At 38.6% G+C, this 24,242-nt stretch overlaps 1 protein-coding gene across 1 annotated transcript; it reads right to left on the bottom strand.

Moving 5' to 3' along the window:
• Positions 1 to 7,918: 7,918 nt before the first annotated feature.
• LOC137725919 (protein NUCLEAR FUSION DEFECTIVE 4-like) lies at positions 7,919 to 16,109 on the bottom strand. Its single transcript, XM_068464759.1, has 4 exons — positions 15,603 to 16,109; positions 14,248 to 14,574; positions 8,915 to 9,441; positions 7,919 to 8,473 (listed from the first exon to the last, which is right to left on the bottom strand). The coding sequence occupies exons 1-4, from the start codon at positions 15,909 to 15,911 to the stop codon at positions 8,002 to 8,004; spliced, it is 1,635 nt and encodes a 544-aa protein (XP_068320860.1). The 5' UTR covers positions 15,912 to 16,109; the 3' UTR covers positions 7,919 to 8,001.
• Between the last annotated feature and the right edge of the window lie 8,133 nt (positions 16,110 to 24,242).

The raw sequence follows: 24,242 nt of genomic DNA, 5'->3' as shown, positions 1-24,242 counted from the left end.
ACATCTTAATCTCTATAGTAGTGACGCTAAAGGAGAATATCAAAATCGTTAGTAAGTTTCATGTGTAGCAATACAGGTGGACAGGGGCAACTAAGTACACTCACTAACTAGATGAATTGGCCTAGTTGAGTCATCATATATCATGTTTTTCTGTATTAACGTCACATATAAAATATAAACTCATCACCCAATACCAATATGAATGAGTAACATCATCTGATATTACGGGTCACGCCCAAAGTCCTTTCTGTGTTTAGTCTACTTAACTTCATGTTTAAACTATTTAAGAACTTAACTATTGAGGGGATTAGACTTGGCTCCCAACTGCGTATGGAGGACTCGTGATATATTTTTGGAGTCCTTGTAAGTACTGGATTGGAATTAGCAGTACGTAGCAACTAGGTTGTATATCATAAAAAGTAAAGCTTTATGTCACTGTTACAATTTAACAGTCAGCTACGTATAATTACAATAATAAGGTAATTGTGTCACAATTAGTGACCTCTTTTTACTAGCAGCTTGGCCTATTTGAAAAATACAAACCAAGGGTTTGGCTAATTATTTGTGCCAATTAAGAATAGAATGACTTGTGTGAGAAAATGTACAACAAATCCAAAATTGTTACATAGAATGACTTTAATTAGATTAGGAGAGATTCTCTCCTGCAAATAAGTTTTAGTTTTAGTGATATTATTGTTCAATAACATTTGTTATATGTCCAAAAGTGCATTACCGTTCAATGAATAATTGTCAAGTAATGAAATTGGGACATGAAAGAATTAATTTCTCGTAGAGAGAGGGATTCAAAATCTTAGGGTCTGTTTGGTGGGCTGAATGGGCTTAGACAATAGGAATAAAATTGGATTGGTTAGGCTTTTAATTAGGGATGGCAATGATTTGGTTTGAATACGAAAATGTTATATCCATCCCTATAACTTGAAAATTAATTAAATCCATAACCGTAAATTAACCGTCAACGATTATCCATAACCATACTCACCGTGTAATGGATTCCCCAATAGTTAACGGTTATAACTATCTTCGTCAATACAAAAAAAATATTCGTTCAATTGAGGCATTATAATATGATACATACAAATTTCATCATTATAATAATAGATACATTGATGATAGTGGCTTATGTTTGATCTCTCCCATAAGCACCTTGGATTCTTATTGGTTTTGATTCAAAACTTCTTAATTTTCTCACAAAATGCAATTTTTCTAATTCTCAAGTTAATGGGTTCGGTGAATATATATATATATATATTTATATTACAATACTATATTATTATATATAATATCTATTGACACACCCCGACCCAGAAAGTCCACTTGGACCCTGAATCGAGCTGTGCTGGCCGACACTTGGAAGGTGACGAAACCATAAAATGTGATAGTGTACAAAAAGTGAATAAATTTGAATCTAAAAGTGTCTAAGTACCAGAGTGCGCTACGAGTGGGAGCGAACCCATTTCACACGCGATGTCAGAGCATAACTAAGGTACAGTAGTATGGGTAAGAATCATACCCTCAAAAATATCCATTAATACTAAGATTCACCACAGATTGTTGTCGATACAAACTCAGCAGCTAAAACCTGGAGGGCACCAAACAGAAGGTGTGAGTAAGCAATAAAACCAAGCTTCCCAAAGTTATTACCTCTCTAAAAGTAATGCCCTAATGTAAAACCCGTATCGTTTTCCATAAGATAGTACAACATATATACATATATCCAAACCATACTCAGAAATGACCAAAACCACGGTTTGCCATTAACTCCACCATACATTAATAAGTAGGCCAAATGAACTAAATCAATACAAAGTGATATATCAGTCAGAGTCATCTAAAATGACATGTACAACTTATCCGTATCTCATCAATCATGGCTAGCATATAAGTCGGAGTCACCTCTAGTGACCTGTACGACTTATCCATATCTTATCAATCCTGACTAGCATATAAGTCGGAGTCACCTCTAGTGACCTGTACGACTTATCCATATCTCATCAATCCTGGCTAGCATATAAGTCGGAGTCACCTCTAGCGACCTGTACGACTTATCCATATCTCATCAATCCTGGCTAGCATATAGCTCAATAAGTATACCTGCACACGAGTCGGAACCACCTAAAGTGGTCTGTACGACAGGACTGAGTGTAAATAAATAAGCTCAAGTGCTACGATCACGTGAAGACTGGGCGAATAATCGCGGGTCACCTACGAGTCGGAACCACCTAAAGTGGTCTGTACGACAAGACTGTGCACCTACCTTGAATCCAAGGTGAGCATAAGGTGCGGGAGATGAACATCACGTGAAGGACTGTGCCCTGGCCACGGGCGGGAGCACTAACACCGGGGTGCAGGTTTATGAGCTCTCAATGCATCTCAATATAACATGTGCAACTCATGGCAACCAGTACGACAGTATCGAAGTTGCCTAACACATAACTGTAGTCATGCTATAACGCAATAGATTCAACTAGTACCATAAACTCACCTGAACTTACCTGGGTGTCCTGAATTCACCTTTGCACTTGAAAGCATTCCCAATAATTATATGCAAGTAATATACATATTGATATACTATGATGCAATCTAATATTCAACCATGTCGTAGCATGTTCAATTAAAAACAATACAGTGAGAAGTGTATAATCAATAACGCATTACTCCCAAACTACTTATTTTCAGGGATAATTATCCATGACGACCCAATTAACACTAATTTAGCTAACTAATTCATAAAACTAAAACTTGCCTTTACCAATTTCCTTCGCCTTACTCAATTTCCCAAGCAAGGCTTTGGTCTCAAATATTTTATGGCTGCATCTAATGTCTCGTTAGACTGCCTACGTACCCTAAATAGGGATCAAGCCATTCGTAGTTCATATCGTACTTCAAGCATTCACAATAATTATATATGAAAGTAATATACCTAATCAATTTAAAAGTGTCGATAGAACTCTCAATAATATGTACGATAAAAAGGAAAAGATCCACTTACCTGGAGTCCACGCTATGATTCTCTAGCGCACACATCGAGGCGTCCTGAATGATTGGTCCTTGTGACCAATTATCAAATCACATCTCAGAACTCTTATCCGAAGAGTACGTAATTCACATAAAATACAAACTCAACGACATTCTAAAATAGTTTGATACCCATTGACCACAAGTCAACCGTTGATCAAAGATCGACGGTAGGGTTTACAACCCTGTATAACTTGACCCGGAAGATCCGCATATCAGATTTCCAATCCGTAACTCCCAACGATCCACAATATGTTTCTAGAATAACATACTAAAATTTCATTACGATCCAACGGTCAAATCTCCGCCAATTGCCTAAAACAAGTGGCCATGAACATTTATTTTACTAACTTACAAATCCAATTCAGGAAGATCCGTAAGTCAGATTCCCGATCTGTAAATTCCTATAATCTTTAAATATTACGTATTATAATATATCCCATTTTGGTGACGATCCAACGGTCGGATCATCGATTCACATTTTTATCAAGTAACGTATCGTAACGAATTTAGGTTCCAACTATCAACCTACGTCATTCAAATGACAAAACTGAATTCAAGACATTTGACATGGCCTAAAAATAGCATTGGCGGCCCACTGGCCACGCGCCGCCGCGGGTGGCGGTCGGCCGCCCCGACTCGCCGGAAAATCCAACTATTTCCAAAAATTCTCAAACTTCACAGAAATGAATATCTCAGTGAGTGGAGCAACTTTCATACCTTCCACGAAGTCCAAAAGTGGACGGACAATGGTCAATTTTGCCCACGAAGCCGGCGGTTGCCTAAAACTTCCCGACGTCGATTCGTCGTCCACGGTGGTCCAACGGGGTCAAGGTTGGTTGGGTTTTGCTCCTGGGATGATGGGCTACAAAGCCCAAGTGGTGGTATCGGCCATCGCTTTGCCGATTTGCCGGAAAATCGAAAAGGGTGGCCGGAGCACCATTGATTTTCGTCAACTTTCGTGGCCTCAAACCGCTCCATACCATGGTTAATCAAGGTGGTTCTTGGGTGGCTTTTGTAGAGGGGAATGAGAGCTTCAAGATGGTGGTGGTGGTATCGAAAACCTCCACCGGAGTTGGCCGGAATTGGCCTTGGAAGATGGTCTCGTGGTGGCGCGGGTATGGGTGCACGGGAAGCTCTTTTCCCTTTTTTTTTTTTTTTTTTTTTTTTTTTTTTTTTTTTCCTCCCTCCGTTTCTGATTTTGTGGCTTCCATACACACTAAACCTTGAATAACCAATTTCGAACGTCCGTAACTATACCGTTATAATCCGGACGCGCAAACGGCTTTCGCCTATACGTTTGTACCAAAGAGTACTGCGAAGATATGCTTAAAGAATAAGTCCCACATCTCTCAAGTCGATGGTCAACGGAAGTCAAAGTCCTTGCCTCTAGGGCAATTTAGTAAATTCACGCTTTTAAAATAAAATAAAAACGTAAATTTGAAACGGGTTGTCACATCTATTATTAGGGTCAGTTTCGTGAGCGAATACAGATCAAGGACCCTATAACCATATTCGAATAATATTTCTAATTTTTCCCATATCCGAAATATAACCAAAATTTCATTCTTAAATCCGTTTCATTCAGACGGTTATCCACGATTATCGAGCTTAACTGTTTGGATTGTCATCCATACTTTTAATATTAATCTATTACTTGGTGAAACACTAGGGGGTTTAGTCAAACTAAGATTTTAAAGGATTTTAAAAATGATAGATTTTATAGGATTTAAGAGGATTAAAGACCCCTACAAAATTCATATGGATTTTAAAGAATTTGAATGGATTGTGGTGGATAGGGGTGGGCACGATGCGGTTCGGTGCGGTTCCACCCCTAAATTGGAACCAGAACCGAAATATATTAACGGTTCGATTCGGTGCGGTTCCACTTAAATTTATGACTAGAACATTACGGTTCGGTCTACACCGGTTCCGATTCGGTTCTTGCTGGTTTACGGTTCCTAATAATAAATTATTTGAACACCAAATCATTATGCATTCAAATACATCTTCTAAAACTGATTACATAAAGTTGCATACAACACATCTTTTTTAATGCAAATGTCTTTGGTAGTGGCACCAAGTCAACAAAAAGAGACAACTAAAATACATATGCACTGGTCAATCAGTCAACAAACAAAAAAATGATGAAACAAATTGCAAGTTTTCAGACTTCAGAGAGCAAGCAAGAAGCAGCAGCTCCTGTACACAATTTTTCAACCTATTTTTCAACCTATTATACCATGACATGTGTGTGTATATATAATTTATTTATTTATTATTAATAAAACGGTTCGGTTCGGTTCGGCCGGTTCTTGGTCATTCGAAACCGGAACCGGAACCGGTTTGAACGGTTCGGTTCGGTTTTTTACTCAAAGTTGACTTTTCCGGTCAACACGTTTTTTTTTCTTACGGTTCGATGCGGTTTTGCGGTTTTTATGCCCACCCCTAGTGGTGGATTGTGGTGCAAGGATTTGAAATCCTAGCGGATGAGGTTGGATTCTTTTTAGTCTTGGTTATAGCTCTCAAATCTCACAAAATCCACAACTTATTGAAATCTTCTAACATCTTAATTTTTTTAATAGACTTAGATTTAAATGGATTTTAAAATCCTTTAAAATTTTTCAATTGACTACATTAGAATTTTAAAATCTTTTAAAATTATTTTAAATTCGAGTTTGATTACATCTCTAGATGAGACTAGACGTTCTCCGACTCCCTCTCTCACTCCACCCTCTCTCTCCTCCTCCATCTCTCCCAATTTCTGTCTGTCCAATCCAACCAAAACAAATAGAAACAATCAAAAACCCAACAACCATCGCTCAGCCATTAAAATCCGACCATCTCCCAATTTTTGTCTTTCCAATCCAACCAAAACAAACAGAAAAAATCAAAAACCCAACCATCGCTCCGCCATTAAAATTCCACCGTCTCCCAATCTCTGTCTTTCCAATCCAACCAAAACTCACAGAAAAAATAAAAAACCCAACAACCATCAATCCACCATTAAAATTCTACCGTCACTCCGCCATTAAAATTCCACCATAAAAACAAACCCAAAACCAAAAAACATCACTCCGCCATTATAATTCCACCATGAAATTGCAAGCTCCTCCTCACCATCTCGTCGTCTCCATTGTTCTTTCCCTCCACCTCACTCCTTTCCACGCTCTTCAATTTCAAACGCTCACTACAATTCACAGAAGAAATCTCCACCAGCCCATGTTTCCAGACAGCTCACGACGGAAGACGATGCGGCGTTGAACCCGAATTCGATCTGCAGTCGCTGCTGCAAGTGAACCAGCAGTCAATATCTGTACCCTCTAAACTGAATTGCACCAGAATATCGTCGGTCACTGCTCAGAACCCGCACACGACTCTGCTTGCAATGACCCATCCAGAACGCCGCTTGCGAAGAGAGAGAGAGGAGGCCTGGAGAGAGAGTTGATAATGATGACACAGGGAGGAGAGGAAGATCGAGCGCCGTTGCCTCGAAATGGGATTTGTAACCGTGTTAGGATTTGTTACCACTCTATTGTGGACTCACCAACACATCCTGTCCAAATTCTATTACGACACAACAAACAACTTAGCAGAGCAAGTCTATTTTACGCTCGATACAAATTTAAATCAAATTATTGTTAGCTCATTATAAAGTTAAATTTATTATTCTCATCCTTAATATAGATAATATCGTATGTTCAGAGAAAAAAATAAAAATAAATAAAATCACAGCTTATCTTAACCGGCTCATCAAAGAGCCCTTTTAAGGGATTAGAGTTCCATACATCGCAGGATGCTTTGGCTGCATGTCTTGTGATATGTACGTTTCTATGTGTTTATGCAGAAAGCCTTCACGGGTTGACCAATGATGGCTTTGACCTGTCACTCGTGCACAGTATATAAGAGAAAACCATAGGTATAGATCTACATGCTGTATTGTATTGTATTGTTTTTCTACGTTGCATTTTAAGTGGCTCAAAACTCTTTTTGGGTTTTTTGAAACACATACAATTGTTAGTTTCCACATGTATGTCACAACAAATGCAATTAAAAGATGACACGGGTTAATACTTAACAATTGGGTTTAGATGTAATTTGGCCGAATGTTGACCATGAGGAGTGGATCCTGTGATGGTTGGTTAAGCAACATAATAAGTCAATCATAATTTGGTATAGAACTCGACATTAATTAGAGTTGAAACTAAGACTGGCGTTAGTGGTAAGTCATCGTCTACTTTAACTAATTTAAATTGAGGTGAAAGCTTTTCCAACTGAACTAAAACTTAAAAACAAAAATGTTTAGTACGTATTTAAGATGAAAATAGCAATTTTCATTTGGTATGTAATTTAGAGAAAATTGGAGTATTGATTTTTAAACTTTGTTTCAATTAGAGCTTTGGCTCATGGATTAAATTTTTTGAAGAGTATTGGTTCCTAACCCTATCGAAATGTGGTGCAATGGTCTTTTTAGACAGCTCCATAATAATTATATCCTTGTTTCCCCTTAAAACCTTTTATTTCGAGCAAAAGTTGTAAAACAATAACTCGGAAGGATCATTACTTCAAATCGTGACAAGATCATGAATCAATACTAACAATTTTAATGTTAGATAGAGGCCAAAAAGGAAACAAAGAATGGTTGGTAAATACGTAAAGCCAACCTATTGGTGGGAAAGTAATCCGATTATCAAAAAAATTACAGACTAAATCCAACAAGAACTAATCAATACAAATTTCGCAGCCCAAGGAAGCCCATCAAACATAATGCAGGCCTCAAAAATTCACAAATCCAACTTAATTCAAATTCTAAATGGAGGATATCACTGGGCTAAAATTAAGCCCATCAATCCTCACCTCCCAAGTCCAACATTTTTCTAAAACTAATGGGAAGGAAATTCAAACTTAAAATAAACTCGAGTAGACTAAGAGCTAATTGGTGCCCAAGTGCTACATTTGTTTACCCTACTGTGTGCCACTAACCACTCTCCTTGTTTTCTTGCCAGCTTGAATCCTCGTGTAAAGATTCTTGGTTCTAATGGACAGCAAAATGTCCAAACCAAACCCAATAACACAGGCAATGGCCATGATGACGAACACGAGCCTGTAACAATGTGCGCCGACGCAGGTGTTGCCACCTCCTTCCGTGGTGGTAGCCTCCATGTCGTACAATAGTCCGGCAAGCAAGCCGGAGAAGAGGAAGGAGCCCAGTGGAAGGTTGAGGATTAGAATGTTGTAAATAATTCCATAGCACTTGAGACCAAATAGTTCAGATGCGGCGGGGACTGTGACGGCAAGACGAATTCCATAGCAAATGCCAACGACGATCGAACCGATGTATAGCGAACCGGGCATGGCAATGGCCATGAGGATGTAGCCAACAGCCATTAGAATCTGAGAAGCAGCATTCCATAGAGGCCTTGGTATTGCAGCTTTCCTGACATTACAAATTTGGGACCAGAAGTGTTAAATGTTGGTTGATTTTGTTAGGCGACATTAGTATGCCACCGAAAGTTAGTTGGCAAAAATCTTCAGACAATGAAGGCTGGTAGATTTTCCAAGCATAGATATTATACAATGAAGGCCGTCGGCTATCTTCTCAATTGTCATGTTCTAATTAATTCCTAGTTTGAAAATTTTATTGGAAAAATCCGAATCTTCCTATACTTCTTCAGAATTATACCCCAAAAGATACTACATATAATTTCTAACAAACACTTTTGAAAAAGGATAATTCTGGTTTTACTTGACATTTTCAAAAATAATTTAAAAAAAAATAAGGAAAAAAAGCATAGCAAAACAAATATGAATAATAGTTAGTTTAATTCTCCTGATGAAGTATACGTAAAGAGGAAGAGTGGGTGTTGAGTAAACCAACCTGATGAAGTACTCCGAAATCATACCCGAACCGATCCGCCCGAAGAAACCCCAAATGCTCGTCAGCGAAACGAAGATCGACACGTCCACGTATCCGAGTGCCAATCCAATCTGCCCCATATTGTTCATAACCGCCAGACCCGTCCCCACCCCGCACAAAAACGACACGAACAAAATCCAGAAATCCAACGTCACCATCGCATCGAAGATGGTGTGGTCCTCCCCGAGCACCGGCCTCCTTTTCGCCTCCACCACCTCCGCCGCCGCAGCAGCCACCTCTGGCTTGTGCTGTGTGTCGTCCGCCGCCGTCTGCCTCAAAAGTGGCTCGTCAGATCGGGTGTTCGGATCTGGACCTGACTCTGACGCGACCAGGTCCGGCTTCGAGGCCCACGCGGTGCAAAACTCGTACGCAGGAATCGCGAGCGGCGACGCCAGGAGGATTAACAGAATGACGGAGAAGATTAGGGACAAGAGGTTCGAAGGGTTTGGGATGAAGTCGTAGGCGAGGAGGTAGAGTGCGACGCAGACTGTTAGACAAATAAGGAATATGATTGGAGTCCTTGTGTAATTGTATATAATATTATTATTGGAAGAATAAGCCGTCCTACAGCCGTCAAGCCGTCCTACCTTGTCCTACCTACACACTAGCCGTCCTACAGCCGTCAAGCCGTCCTACAGCCGTCCTATAGCCGTCAAGTCGTCCTACAGCCGTCAAGCCGTCCTACAGTCGTCAAGCCGTCCTACCTTGTCCTACCTACACACTAGGACGGCTACCTTGTCCTCTACAGCCGTCCTACCTACACACTAGGACGGCTACATTGTCCTACCTACACACTTGTATCATGTATATATATCCTTGTAATCTTGTAGAGAAATATAATGAAAAAATAAGCATTCTCTTCCATTTGCATTCTCTTCCATAAGCATTCTCTTCCATTTGCATTCTCTTCCATTTTTCTACATTCACGTATCAATAACAAATATATTTTTTAGCCTACATACCTTTTTCTACATGGTATACAGAGCAGGTTTATAACCCTAGCCCTAATTTTTTTTCGGCAGCTTTCTCTGCCGTTCCCATGGCTGTTCGTGGCCCGTCCCGTCCCTCCTTTGCTCGTCCTCCCCTCCACTGCACCTACTGCAATTTTGATTATCATACCCGAGACACCTGCCATAAACTTCATGGCTATCCCGTTGGCCATCCCCTCCATGGCCAACCGTGGCGACCACCGCGCCGTGCCACTGCTTCCAGTTCTTCCCGCAGTCATGCACCTTCCAGTCCTCCCTGGCAGCCACGGTTTTCTGCTTCCCGGCCCCATAATTTCACCCAAGCCCATCACGTGCAAGGCACCCAGGCCCCCGCCTCCTCTTCTACTCCAGCGACCCACCAAGTGCACGGGGCCCAGCCCACTTTGCATGACTTGCAGCTTGCCATGCCTGACCTCTCTGCCGAGCAGCACTCCCGTGTTCTAGCTGCTCTACGTGACACCACCACCCCTCCTCAGGCCAATGCCGTGCTCACTACTGATTTTGCCCAAGGTTTGTTACCTGTCACCTCTCGTCATGGTCAATGGATTCTTGACAGTGGTGCTACGGATCATATTACTTCTTCCGCTTCATGTTTGGTTAATCGCTCTCCTTCACATTTGCCGCCTGTTTCTTTGCCTAGTGGTGCTTCTGCTCCCATTACTTTTACCGGCACTCTTCCTTTAAATTCATCAGTTACTTTGAAGGATGTTTTATGTGTCCCTAATTTCCGAGTGGACCTTTTATCGGTTGGTAAACTTACAGATGGATTATCGTGTTCCATAACCTTCTTTCCTTCTTGGTGTGTTTTGCAGGACTTGGTTTCGAAGGCGATGATTGGTGTGGGTAAGCGACGTGGCGATCTGTATTACCTTGTGGCCCTTACCTCTTCTCTCCCCACCCGTTAACCTCTCTGCAACATCATTACCATCCCCTCCTCCCTCTGGCATAGGCGTCTTGGTCACCCCTCCTCCACTCGTTTGCAAGCTTTAGCATCTAGTTCTCTTAATTGCACTTTTGATTCTAGTCATATTTGTGATGTTTGTCCGTTGGCAAAACAAACTCGTCAACCTTTTCTTTTGAGTTCAATTTCATCCACTTTCCCTTTTGCTTTAATTCATTGTGATATTTGGGGCCCGAATCGTCAATCCTCTTCTCTTTCTGGTGCTCATTATTTCTTAACCATTGTGGATGATTTTTCTCGCTTTACGTGGGTCTTCCTCATGAAACATAAATCCGACACTCAACAATTAATTAAGGATTTTTTTGCTTATGTCACTACCCAATTCCGCACTACCATCCAATGCATTCGTACTGACAATGGTGGTGAATTTTTATCTCTTCGTAGTTTTTTCTCTGATCATGGGGTGCTTTTACAAACTTCTTGTGTTTATACCCCCCAACAAAATGGCGTTGTTGAAAGAAAACATCGTCATCTTCTTGAAACCGCTCGCGCCCTTCGTTTTCAATCCCATCTTCCTATCAAGTTTTGGGGGGAATGTGTTCTTACCGCTACTTATCTCATCAATCGTCTCCCTACCCGTCTTCTCCATCATAAATCCCCATTTGAGGTTCTCTTTTCGAAAACCCCATCTTATGACCACTTCCGCGTCTTTGGTTGTCTGGCATATGCCACCTCTGTCACTCCCACCACCAAATTTTCCCCTCGGGCTCATCGTTGCATTTTTCTCGGTTATCCTCATGGACAAAAGGCCTATACCCTTTACGATCTCGACAATCACCGCATTTTCACTAGTCGAGACGTCATCTTTCATGAAACTACTTTCCCTTATGCCGTTTCTCACCCTCCTATCCCATCCTCTTCGCCTACCCTACCCATCCCACCCCCTCTGGACTTTACATATAACCCACCCCTTCCTGCCCCGACGCCTCACCCTCCTCCACCTTCCTCCCCTTCCACGCCTCCCACAGATTCCCTTGCTGCCCCATTACCCGTTCTTCCCCATGCCCCTGCCCTCTCGGTATCCCCTCCTTCCCCCCCCCCGCTACTTCCTTACCTTTCACCCTTTTACCCACGGACATCCCTACCCCCCCACTACCTACCAATCCTCCCTTTCCCCGCACCTCTTCCCGTGCCCATAAACCTCCACCCTATTTAAAAGACTACGTTTGCTCGCAGGTGATTCTGCCATCCCACCCATCTTCGACTTCGCAACCCGGTTCTACACAAGGTACGCGATATCCACTTTGTAATTTTCTCTCTTATCACCGTTACTCTCCCAGGCATTTTTCTTACATTAACTCTGTCAGTCGGACTGTGGAGCCTTCCTCCTTTGCCGAGGCTGCCACTGACCCCAATTGGCAACGTGCTATGACTGAGGAGCTTCAAGCTTTACATGCTAATGATACTTGGACTTTAACTTCCTTGCCCCCTGGCAAAATTCCCATTGGTTGTAAGTGGGTGTACAAACTCAAGCACAATTCCGATGGCTCTATTGACCGCTACAAAGCTCGTTTGGTTGCTAAAGGCTTCACTCAGGCTGAAGGTATTGATTATCATGACACTTTTTCTCCTACTGCTAAGATGATTACGGTGCGTTGTCTTCTTGCTCTTGCTGCTAGTCAGTCTTGGTCTCTTCATCAGCTTGATGTTAATAATGCTTTCTTACATGGTGACTTACATGAAGAAATCTATATGTCTCCTCCTCCTGGTCTTCGGCGACAGGGGGAGAATCTTGTGTGTCGCCTTCACAAGTCACTTTATGGTCTTAAGCAGGCTTCTCGCCAATGGTTTGCCAAATTCACTAGTGCCATCATTTCTGCCGGTTTTCAACAATCCAAAGCTGACTATTCATTGTTCACTAAAAAGTCTGGTATTTCTTTCACAGCTTTGCTCATTTATGTGGATGATATTGTGATTACAGGCAATGATGCTAGTGCCATTAATTCTCTGAAGTCTTTTCTCCGTGATCATTTTCGGATAAAAGACCTTGGTGATTTAAAATATTTTTTGGGTATTGAGGTTTCTCGTTCCAAACAAGGGATTTATATTTCTCAACGCAAGTATGCATTAGAGATTCTCAAGGACTATGGTTTTTTGGGAGCACGACCCATTGCTTTTCCTATGGATGACACAAAATTATCTGATAAAGGAGAACTTCTCAAGGATCCTGAAAAGTATCGACGATTAGTAGGTCGGTTAATATATCTCACTATCACTCGGCCGGATATCACCTATTCTGTGCATGTTCTAAGCCGTTTTATGCACGAGCCAAGGATATCTCATATGGATGCTGCGCTTCGTATTGTTCGTTATTTGAAGGCTACTCCAGGTCAAGGTTTATTATTTCGTTCTGACAACCAGACCAAGTTAACTGCGTTTTGTGATTCTGATTGGGCAGGTTGCCCTATCACTCGCCGTTCGACTACTGGGTATTGTGTATTCTTGGGCGGTTCTTTGATTTCTTGGCGGACGAAACGACAGAAAACCGTTTCGCTCTCTTCAGCAGAGGCGGAATATAGGGCCATGGCAGGTGCTTGTTGCGAGATAGTTTGGCTTCGTTTTTTGTTGAAGGATTTGAACATTCCTTTGGATGGTCCTTCCATTTTATTTTGTGATAATCAAGCAGCGTTACATATAGCTGCCAATCCTGTTTTTCATGAACGAACTCGTCACATTGAGATGGATTGTCACTTTATACGAGATAAGATTGTAGATGGCACAATAGAGACCAAGCATGTGGGTACGGCACAACAGTTGGCAGACTTGTTTACCAAACCTCTTGGGAAAGAAAAGTTTTCGAGTATGTTACGCAAGTTGGGAGTTCTTGACATCCACTCTCCAACTTGAGGGGGAGTGTTAGACAAATAAGGAATATGATTGGAGTCCTTGTGTAATTGTATATAATATTATTATTGGAAGAATAAGCCGTCCTACAGCCGTCAAGCCGTCCTACCTTGTCCTACCTACACACTAGCCGTCCTACAGCCGTCAAGCCGTCCTACAGCCGTCCTATAGCCGTCAAGTCGTCCTACAGCCGTCAAGCCGTCCTACAGTCGTCAAGCCGTCCTACCTTGTCCTACCTACACACTAGGACGGCTACCTTGTCCTCTACAGCCGTCCTACCTACACACTAGGACGGCTACATTGTCCTACCTACACACTTGTATCATGTATATATATCCTTGTAATCTTGTAGAGAAATATAATGAAAAAATAAGCATTCTCTTCCATTTGCATTCTCTTCCATAAGCATTCTCTTCCATTTGCATTCTCTTCCATTTTTCTACATTCACGTATCAATAACAAATATATTTTTTAGCCTACATACCTTTTTCTACACAGACGGCGACGGCATTGATGACCCAGAAGTATCTGGAGTCGCGGTTGTCTTCGGAGGAGGAGGAAGAAGGGGGGACCTCGCGGAGGAAGAGCATGGCGGTTACGCACACGGCGAAGGGAGTTACGGAGAGCATGAGGAGGAAGCTAGCGGGGTCGTTGTTGAAGAGAGCGGCGCAGAGTTCGGTGAAGATGGCGGTGCTGAGACCCACGTAGCCCTTCAGAATCCCCGAAACTGGTCCCCGGTTTCGCCGGAAGTTTCGGATGCATGTGACGAGAATCGCCGTGTTCATCCACGTCGAGCTGTTGCCGCCCATGCAGAGAAATATACACATCTGAGAGAAAAATTAAACTAATTGTTAGTTTGATTGCACTCTTTAGTGTTCCACGAAAGTGCCGACTGATTTTTTTATAGGGAGATTTTAGATGCAGTCTTTAGTTATGAATATTTTTTGATTGAAATCGTGTTGGTTTTAAATTTTTGATCAATGTCCTTGAAATGAAATTAATGTGTTAATTTATTTCTATGTACGTTACTATATTTTTTAAATTAAAAATTAGAAATTTTAGTTGTTTATATAAATGAGATTTTAAATAAAAAAAACCATAATTTGTGGGATTAAAAATATTAAAATACAAATATACTATTGTGTATGTGTATATATATAAACATTGGTACATTCCAAAAAATTAATTGTATCAAAACATGGGTACATTCTTCAAAATCACAAAAAAGAAAAGAAAAGAAAAGATATTAGGCTTAATAACATTAGTAAATTTCTTCGATTAAACTTGACATGGATACATTTTAAAATCAAAGAAAAAAAGAATGTACCCATATAAGTTTAAAAATGGATTAGAAAAAAATTGAATAGATTTTATATAAAAAATTGTATATTTTACATATAACAAATTGGTATATTTAAGAATGAGTACATTTTAAGATTAAAAACTTTTACATGAATGGGTACATATAATTAGCATGGGTACATTTAGCAAAATAAAAAGTACAAATAAAAAAAATATATGGGTACAAATACAAATAAACTTTCAAAATATATGGGCACAAAAAGAAACTAATATATGGGTACAAATTAAACTGAAAAGAAAATTGGTACAAATTAAAAATGGGTACAAACTAAAACTAAAAATATATGATAACAAATTTAGTCATAAATATAAATATACTAATTGTAACATTTTTAACATTAAATGAATATATTTAGAAATAAAAAAATATTTTATTATTGAAATAATTAATGATGTTATTAATACCACCTTGATCAAAAATTAAAAATGAATAGAATTTTAATTAAGTAGTAAAAGGAATGATGATAACCTAATTTCTCTTTTTTTTATTTACCTGCCAGTAGGAGAGGGGCTTGATTCTTTCGCTGACGACGAGCCACTGGGCACCGTAGCCGACGAGACCCTCGACGGAGCCGATGAGGAGGATGACCCAGGTCGGCAGTTTATCGGAAGCCAGCCCGGCGAGGAGACCGAAGGGTTTGCCGACGTCTTTGGCGACGGAGAGGTTGTTGAGTTCAAGCTGGGTGAGGCCCATGAGGGTTTTGAGGGCGGCTGAGTAGTTGGAGAAAGTGTAGTTGTTGCCGGAAATAGCTTGGACCCAGACGGCGGTGACGAATCCCAGCCATTTGGTGGCAAATCCCATTTCTGTGTCAGTCTGAAAAAATCGCAGGGAAACTGGTGAGAGTTTGGTTGAATAAAGAAGAAGAAAAGTTTTACATGCGGTGGGCGCTGTTGAATTTACAGCGGCAAGTGGCTGGTTGGTGCTTTTGGCGTCGTCTTCCCAGCCCCGCTTCCTGTTCTCCCAATGTCTTTTTAGTGAATACTCTTTTACTACTATACTTATATAGGAGAAATTAGGTTCACATTATTCCTTTTGCTACTCCTTTGATTAAAACCTTATTCATTTTCATTTTTTGATCAAGGTCCTTGATATTAATAGCATCATTAATTATTTCAACAATTAAATAATTTTTATTTCAAAATATATTCATTTAATGTTAAAAATGTTACAATTAGTATATTTATATTTATGGTTAAATTTTTTATCATATATTTTTAGTTTTAGTTTGTACCCATTTTTAATTTGCAACCCATTTTTAATTTGTACCAATTTTCTTTTTAGTTTTAATTTGTACCCATATATTAATTTCTTTTTGTGCCCATATTTTATAAAGTTTTATTTGTATTTGTACCCATATTTTTTTATTTATTTGTACCCATTTTTAATTTTGCTAAATGTACCCATGCTAATTATATGTACCATTCATGTAATTTTTTCCAAAATTTTAATCTTAAAATGTACTCATTCTTAAATATACTAATTAGTACATCGTAATGATATAGTATAAAATTTGAGAGAAGAAGAAGAAAAGTAAACTCAACTAATAATGGGAGAAGATTCAACTTGTGTTTGAATCACTCTCAAAACCTAACATCTAATGAGTAATGCTACGGAGATTAAATTTGCGAACTAAATGATTTGTCACAAATAAGAAATGAGCACGTTTATTAACGTTTAAGTAATAATCTAATCATCAACTTCCATATTATTTAGTTTACAAAATTTAGTTTACAAATTTAATCTTCTTATCATTACTCAACTTCCAATTACATAGTACTCACTAACACATATAAGTAGGAAGAGGAAGACTTATGAGAGGCCTACCTAAGAAACAATCCAGAAGGAAATTCTCTCCACATGGCTTGTATCATTTGGACGGGAGGTCATGGTGATGATCTATAAGTTGTTTCACTTGTCTATTACACGCTTGAGTTTCGAATTTTTCTTTTCTTTTTTATAAAACTTTATCCAAGTTAAGATTAATCGAATATGGTGAGTGAGTTTGAATTGTTTTGAATCATGCAAGACAATATCCCATAATATCCTTGACGATGATTACTAATATTTGAAAGGAATCTTTCAAAACGAAACCCGGATTGTACCAAGTATTCCAATTTGTAATTTTCTCCATAATGAAAAAATGGTCATTGCTCGTAGTTTCCTTGCGGGGTAGTAGTGCAAAAGCAAACAAGGAAAATCGAAATCGAATAATGAAGTATTGGAAAAGTATCCAATGTAACGCGTAGTATTCGCCGGCATGCAAAATCCAAATTCCAAGACAAACTTTTTTTCTGGGAAATAAACGAAATGAATTTTATTTTGTACATGTACATGCACGTAGTTACGATCACGAAAGGAAAATGTATAGTGATTTCGTCGCGTGATGTACCAACAAGCGAGTTGGGTTGCCATTTGCCCAACCTCCACGTCACGTCACGTGACGTACGAGGAGAAGATTCTTTAGCTAGGGTTTCATCGAGTCAAACATCATCAATTTCCAACCTTCTCGTACATGGAACATTGGAGAACAAAGTTCTTAATTAATTGAGTTACAAATTGGTTAAACATGCGCGTAATGAGAGGCGAAAAAACCATACCTTTTATGCAGATGTTTCTCCATGCATTGGAGCTGCATTTTCATCATGTTTTCTTTCTTGTAATTCGACGTTAAAAGTTGCTAGACCATTAAAGCGCTCATTCTCTTCACTTTTTTGCCTTTCAATTCTTGTTTTCTTTCCTGTAATTCGACGTTAAAAGTTGTTAGACCATCAAACCGCTCATCCTCTTCGCCTTTTTGCCTTTCAATTCTTCTACTCCCCAGCAAAGGGTCGGAGTCATCTTCCTCCGTGGCTTTCATATATATCTTTTGTCACACCCAAACTCGCAGCTTCTGTTATGGGACGGCTTTATTTTTTAGTAGAAAATTGATCAAGTAACGAGGTGGCGGCTTTCGGGTATTTTCATGTTTCAAATCACCAAATTTTCTTTTGATGATTAAACCAGTTTGTTCACAATGCTCATCAAGTGATGAGTTTCTGGTTTTCGAGTTTTACTAGTAATTGGGTCACCCATATGATTTGTGAAACAATAATACTATTCTTACCATCTTATTATACCACATTTAGTATACCACGTGAAGTGGAAGCTTAGGTGTCAATTTAGGTGGAATTTCTGTTTATTTTTTTTTATTTTTTATTTTTGTTTAAACCCTAACCGTTCAACTTCCCTGTTAGATACGTTTCATCTCTCCACCTGATCTGAGTCCAACAGATGATAATTCCAATGAAAATTCAAGCCAAAACCTTCGACAACATCGGGATATAACATGGAATGAAATTTTCATTCCTATAGAGGATTAGGAAAATATTTTGGTGCTAACCAAAAGTCCATGAAGAAAGAAGAAAAGAGGTTGTCTTCCAAATCTTCTTCCATTCGGAAAATCCTCAGTAGTAGAACAGAAAGGAAAATATCGTATCCAATCCTGTTCATATTTTTGTTCAATGTTGCTGGAATTAAAAACCTATGAAATCCAACATTTGGCTAGAAGGCATAAACCACTAAAATTGCAAACTTGATGTGGGGGCAGAGCAAAACAATCACTGGGAGCACCATCAGGATATTCGGCCAGTTGGCAGTGATGAAGGGGGTCGAGCACCATCAATCGTCGGTGAACGAAGGTGAAATTGGAGAGCGAAGAGGGAGGAGGCCCAGCGGTGAGGCTTGAAAACGGGAGCAAGTAGGTTTCATTATTATTTTTTAATTATTTTATTAATAAATCATTGAGTAAAATCGTAAATATCCACCTTAGCTGACATGGGATTTTTTTAACTGATGTGGATGTTCATCTCAATTGCCACATAAAATGGTATAAAATTATGGTATATTTAGATGATAAGAATAACATTACTCTTTGTGAAAACTCATTATATATTATAACAATAATGCTATTCTTACCATATTTTAGTACCATAATTGTATATCACCTTAAGTGGCATCTGATGTGGACAACCACATCATCTAAATTAATTAGCATTAATTTCAAAATGTTAATCAATAATTAATAAAAAGATTGTTAATTAAATGATGATTGTGGTATATGAGGAGTCTCCTTCTACCACCTAAGATTATTTAAGTGTTTTAATTAATAAAAAAGATTGAAATTAAATGATGTAACTTGTTCAAATCATCTGCCATCTAAGATGGTAAAGAAATATGATATAAAATTGTGGTAAGAATAGTATTACTCATATTATGATGGATCTAAACCACTCAAACCAATATAAAGAACTCCGCAACTTAAGCATTGCACATGAGAATTATTGTGGGCAAGAATAAAACTAGCAGATTAATTAGGGTCATCATGAAATTAAAATATCTAGCAACGTTTTTCTATTCTTAATAATTATATCATGAAATTATTTCATATAATACATTTTTTCACAATAAAATTATTTAGACACACAAAATTATGCACTTTGTAATAGAAGCGAGACCTACAAGACTGGACATTTCTTTTATTTTTTAACCCTTGTCATGGATCCCATTCAAGAGCAAAATGAAGAACAATACTTGGATACTCAAAGTTTTGAAGGAAGTCCTGTGAACACGAAAGTTTCTTTGAAACAAGAAACCAAGAATAACGTGTATGAAATAATATTTTTGTGTTTATGATTTTGGGGTTACGATCTCTCTCAAATTTGGTCCTCTGATTCTATCTTCATAGGGTGTAGGTTTGTGGATGAGTTGTTGATCCAAAGGGCCGTCGGGGCTTGATCTAAGGATGAACAGTTGATGAACGGATCTTCAAGGGGCGTTGGGCTTGATCTTGAAGAATGGGTGTATGGATTTCTTCAAGGGCTTTTGGGCTTGATCTTGAAGGTTGATGGATGAGCAGATCTTCAAGGGCTTTTGGGCTTAGTCTTGAAGAACGATTGGATGTGTGGATTTGTTTGTGCTGTTGATCCAAGGGGCCGTTGGGGCTTGATCTTAGGATGAACGATGAACACTTTCTTCAAGGGCCGTCGGGGCTTGATCTTGAAAGATGGTTGTGTGGATTTCTTCAAGGGCTTTTGGGCTTGATCTTGAAGGTTGATGGATGAGCGGATCTTCAAGGGCTTTTGGGCTTAATGTTGAAGAACGATTAGATGTGTGGATTTGTTGAGGTTGTTGATCCAAAGGGTCGTTGGGGCTTGATCTTAGGATGAACAGTTGATGAACAATGAACACTTTCTTCAAGGGCCGTTGGGGCTTGATCTTGAAGGAGGATTTGACGAAGAAACGAAGAGTGCTTTCTTGATCCTTCGGGATTTTCTTGAGAGCTTTAGAACTTTAAGGCTTCAAGGTTTTGGTGTGTAGAGAAATGTATTTGTGAATTGGTTTTGGTGTGTGTTGGCTTTTCTTGGGAATTTGGATGGTTGGAAGCTTTGGAGTTTCAAAGCTTCAAGGATTTGGGGAATTCTCTTCCAATTTGGGAGTAGAGAAATGTATTTGTGAATTGGTTGATGCTTGATACCTTGATGGAGAAGCCTATTTATAGGCTTTGAGAATGAATCACCACCACAAAATATTTTTTTCCTTTCCAAGCACCATTGCCTAATTTTCCCACTTAATGCAATATTGAAATTGAAGTGGTGTAACTTATGGCCTAATTTCCCACTTAATGCAATATTGAAATTGAAGTGGTGTAACTTATGGCCTAATTTCCCACTTAATACCATTTTAAACTTGAAGTGGTCTAACTTATGGCCTAATTTCCCACTTAACACCATTTTAAACTTGAAATGTGTATGCTTTGTCATTGCCCAAAATGAGAAGAACTTGCTTTGATCCGTAATGGATTGAAGTGTGCTTGCCTTGTCATTGCCCAACATGAGAAGAAAAACTTGTTTTGATCCTCAATGGATTGAAATGTACTTGCCTTGTCATTGCCCAAAATGAGAAGAAAAACTTGTTTAGTCCTTCAAGGGTATTTCTTCCTATTTTGTTGAGTCACACGCCATGTGTACAATTTGTACAACACGTGGCGTATGCCATGTATGCCTTGACACGTCAAAACTTTAATGCATTGGTGAGCATTTGTTTTACTGAAATTTCGATGTCTACAAGTCCTCCTCAAAACACTTTGTGACCGATTTACTTATGATCAGAACCTTTCATTGTATAAATTCAAATTAAGAGATCATTTGCAAATAAAAATCAATTAACTAAACTCATTTAGTAAAAAACTATTCGTTGCCGATTTATATAACTTCGTGTTTATGATCATAATCGTTCATATTATAAATCATTCTATAAAGATCGCCGTTGCAAAAAGTCAATTAAAATTAAGGTTGTTTAGTCATCAAACTGTATAAAAACAGATTAACGGAATTGGTAAAACCATTACGAACCGTCTATATATTTGTTACAATAGATTGACTAAACAACTTTAGTTGCAATTCTTTTTTTTTGTTTTGTTTTTATTTTTGCTTGCAAAGATGATATTTACAAAGTGATTTATAATATGAACGATTCTGAACATAAGCACAAACCTCTATAATTTAAACATGAAGAGTGTTGAATAAGATTTCCTACTCATCCTTAAGTAGCCAAACATTATTCTTTTTGTAATCATCATTCTTGTTCTCTTACTTTGATAGTTTAATTAATTTTCAATAATTAACTAGTTCTTCTCACTTATCAAACTTATTTCAACATAATGATTTGTGTAAATCATATGGTAACCTAAACGAAAAGTCTTACTTTTACCATGTTGGGATTTTATATTCACAGTTTCACATGCTTGCACCATCACTAATAATATTGTTTCTTGACTACTGTCATTACCTTTGCAGACAATGAAACATCGAGCAAGGGGCGGAAGCTATATATGATTATGAAATAGGCAATCACCACCACAATTATCATCAGAGATGTTAGATGGAAAAGGAATAAGATGAGGTTCATGAACTTCTGGGCTGAATATGCCATGATACCAATTATGATAAACAAATAAGAAGAATTGGAGGAATGATTGATCGGTATTTACCTTATACTTGAGATACTCAATAAATTGACTGGGAGATAAACATAAATGCCAATTAAAATCAGTGGTGATGAAAATATTTTTCATAATGAAAGTAATGAATCTAAGTTAATGATGCAGAGATATAATTTGAAAATATGTTTTATTTCAAATTTGGAAACCAACTTACAGTTTCGTCTATTGACGATTGATAAGAAAACAGATGGTGCTTGCATCCTTGATTGAAAATTAAAATACAAGTGTTTGATATTTGATATTGGGATGAAGCTAGATCACTTTTGTGTTTAGAGATTTCGCAGAAGTTATAGCTGAATGGCGACTAGAGTCCCCTTGCTCTGAGAATAAGCTCTTCTTTTATCCTGCTGAGAGGAATGATTGAGACTGAGATAATTGAGCAGGGATTAGCCGGGCTTCCCGCTTGCATGTGATGCTAGCTATTAAAGGTTGGCAAATGATGAAACTTTCATTGTGGATTCACATTCTGTCTTCTGAAAAGCTAGATATATAGTAAAAATGGTTTTACTATTTATGAATAGTGACTTGTCTGCATCTACTGCTGATGAATAGTTTTTTGTCGAAATGATTGCTGCTACTGCTGATCACATGGTTGGAACTGTGCGATTTACATGGGTAAAACCCTTGAAATGATTATAACCTATTACATTTTGAAAAATTCAAATTTCAAATGGATCCTAAGAATCTTGATAGTTAGACCACTTGACAGGTTGAGACGATGCGTCAAATGAATCTGAATCTGTTTCTTCTTCTTCATTGAGCAGTAAGGTTGCTTCTGCCATAAGCTTAACTGCCATTTCTTGGAGTTGTGAAGATTTTTCTAGCTTCTTTGAATGTGTTGTTTTGGATGATTTGGATGACTTTGATTTGCCCTAAGGGAGGATGAAGGACTAATGTCCAATAGAGACTGAGTGTTTTTTGGGATTTCTGGCAATGCATTTTGAGCTGGTGGAGACACCATTGGAACATGAGCAATTGGAAACTCGGATGAGACCAGACTGATAATTTTTTGGCAATTGAATTTGTCCCACCATTGACCTATCGGGACTTGTAGATTTAGCCTGTTTCAGCTTTGTAGTTCCATCAGAAAATCCAAGGGACCTTGTATTTGGCCATGAACAATGATATAAGGGTAATTCTGCCATCGAACTGGCTTCTGTGAAATCTTTGCTGGAAACCAGATGATAGAACTTGCATAAGTTCTTCAGGTAGTAAGCTGGCTATTGGACCATGGACTGACCACCAATTGGGAAACCATGTTGGAAAGAGTAGCCTGAAATTTCTATCAAGGGTTACAAACCATGAATGGCTGAAATCAGTCGTTTGATGAAGAAATAGATTAGTCCAGGCTTGAATGTAATCAAAATAATTATAATGGTTGTTCGGGATAAGAACATGTTGGGTATGAAGTGGTTTAGTTTGATAGAGGGGGATTCCCCATTCTTGTTCTGTAAGAAATCTACCAATATGAAGAGAATGGTAGAGTATTTTATGTTCATGGGTGGTATTGTAAATGGGCTTAATAGCAATACTTTCTGTCTCAGAAAGAATTGCTTAATAACATTTTAGGGTTTTAAAAGATACTTCTGGTAAATGATGGGAATTTGGAGGAAAAATAGTTTTGGCTATTTTTTCTGGGCTTTGTTTTTTGTCAATATGATGGGGGATGCAAAATAAGTATTCCATTGGGTTTTTCTTGACATATGGGGATGTTTTAACAAAGCTAGGTGGTTTAGATGACGATGGGGTTGACATGGATGAATAAGGATCATGTGAACTGGTTAATGCCGTTTGGTAGTTTGGTCGGAAATTTCCTATAGTGGATCCTAATGGAGTGAATCTGTTGGTAATGGCTAAGGTCAATGAGGAGTTGGGAATAAATTCCTGTTTTACTGGTGGTGGTGGAAGAGTGGCTGGAAGCCTTATCTGGCTACTGATGTTTCCTATCATTCTTCCCCTGTAGAAATTCTCTTGTTAAGAAATCTGTGATGCAATTGTGGCTGCCTTTAATGTATTAAATATCAAAATAAAAAATACTTAATATGGCTTGCCACTGTGCAAAAATCTGTTTGGATGCAATATTTTGAACATCT

The sequence above is a fragment of the Pyrus communis genome, chromosome 2, assembly GCF_963583255.1.
Source record: "Pyrus communis chromosome 2, drPyrComm1.1, whole genome shotgun sequence".
NCBI lineage: Eukaryota > Viridiplantae > Streptophyta > Magnoliopsida > Rosales > Rosaceae > Pyrus > Pyrus communis.
This window is presented reverse-complemented; position numbering and strand designations above follow the sequence as displayed.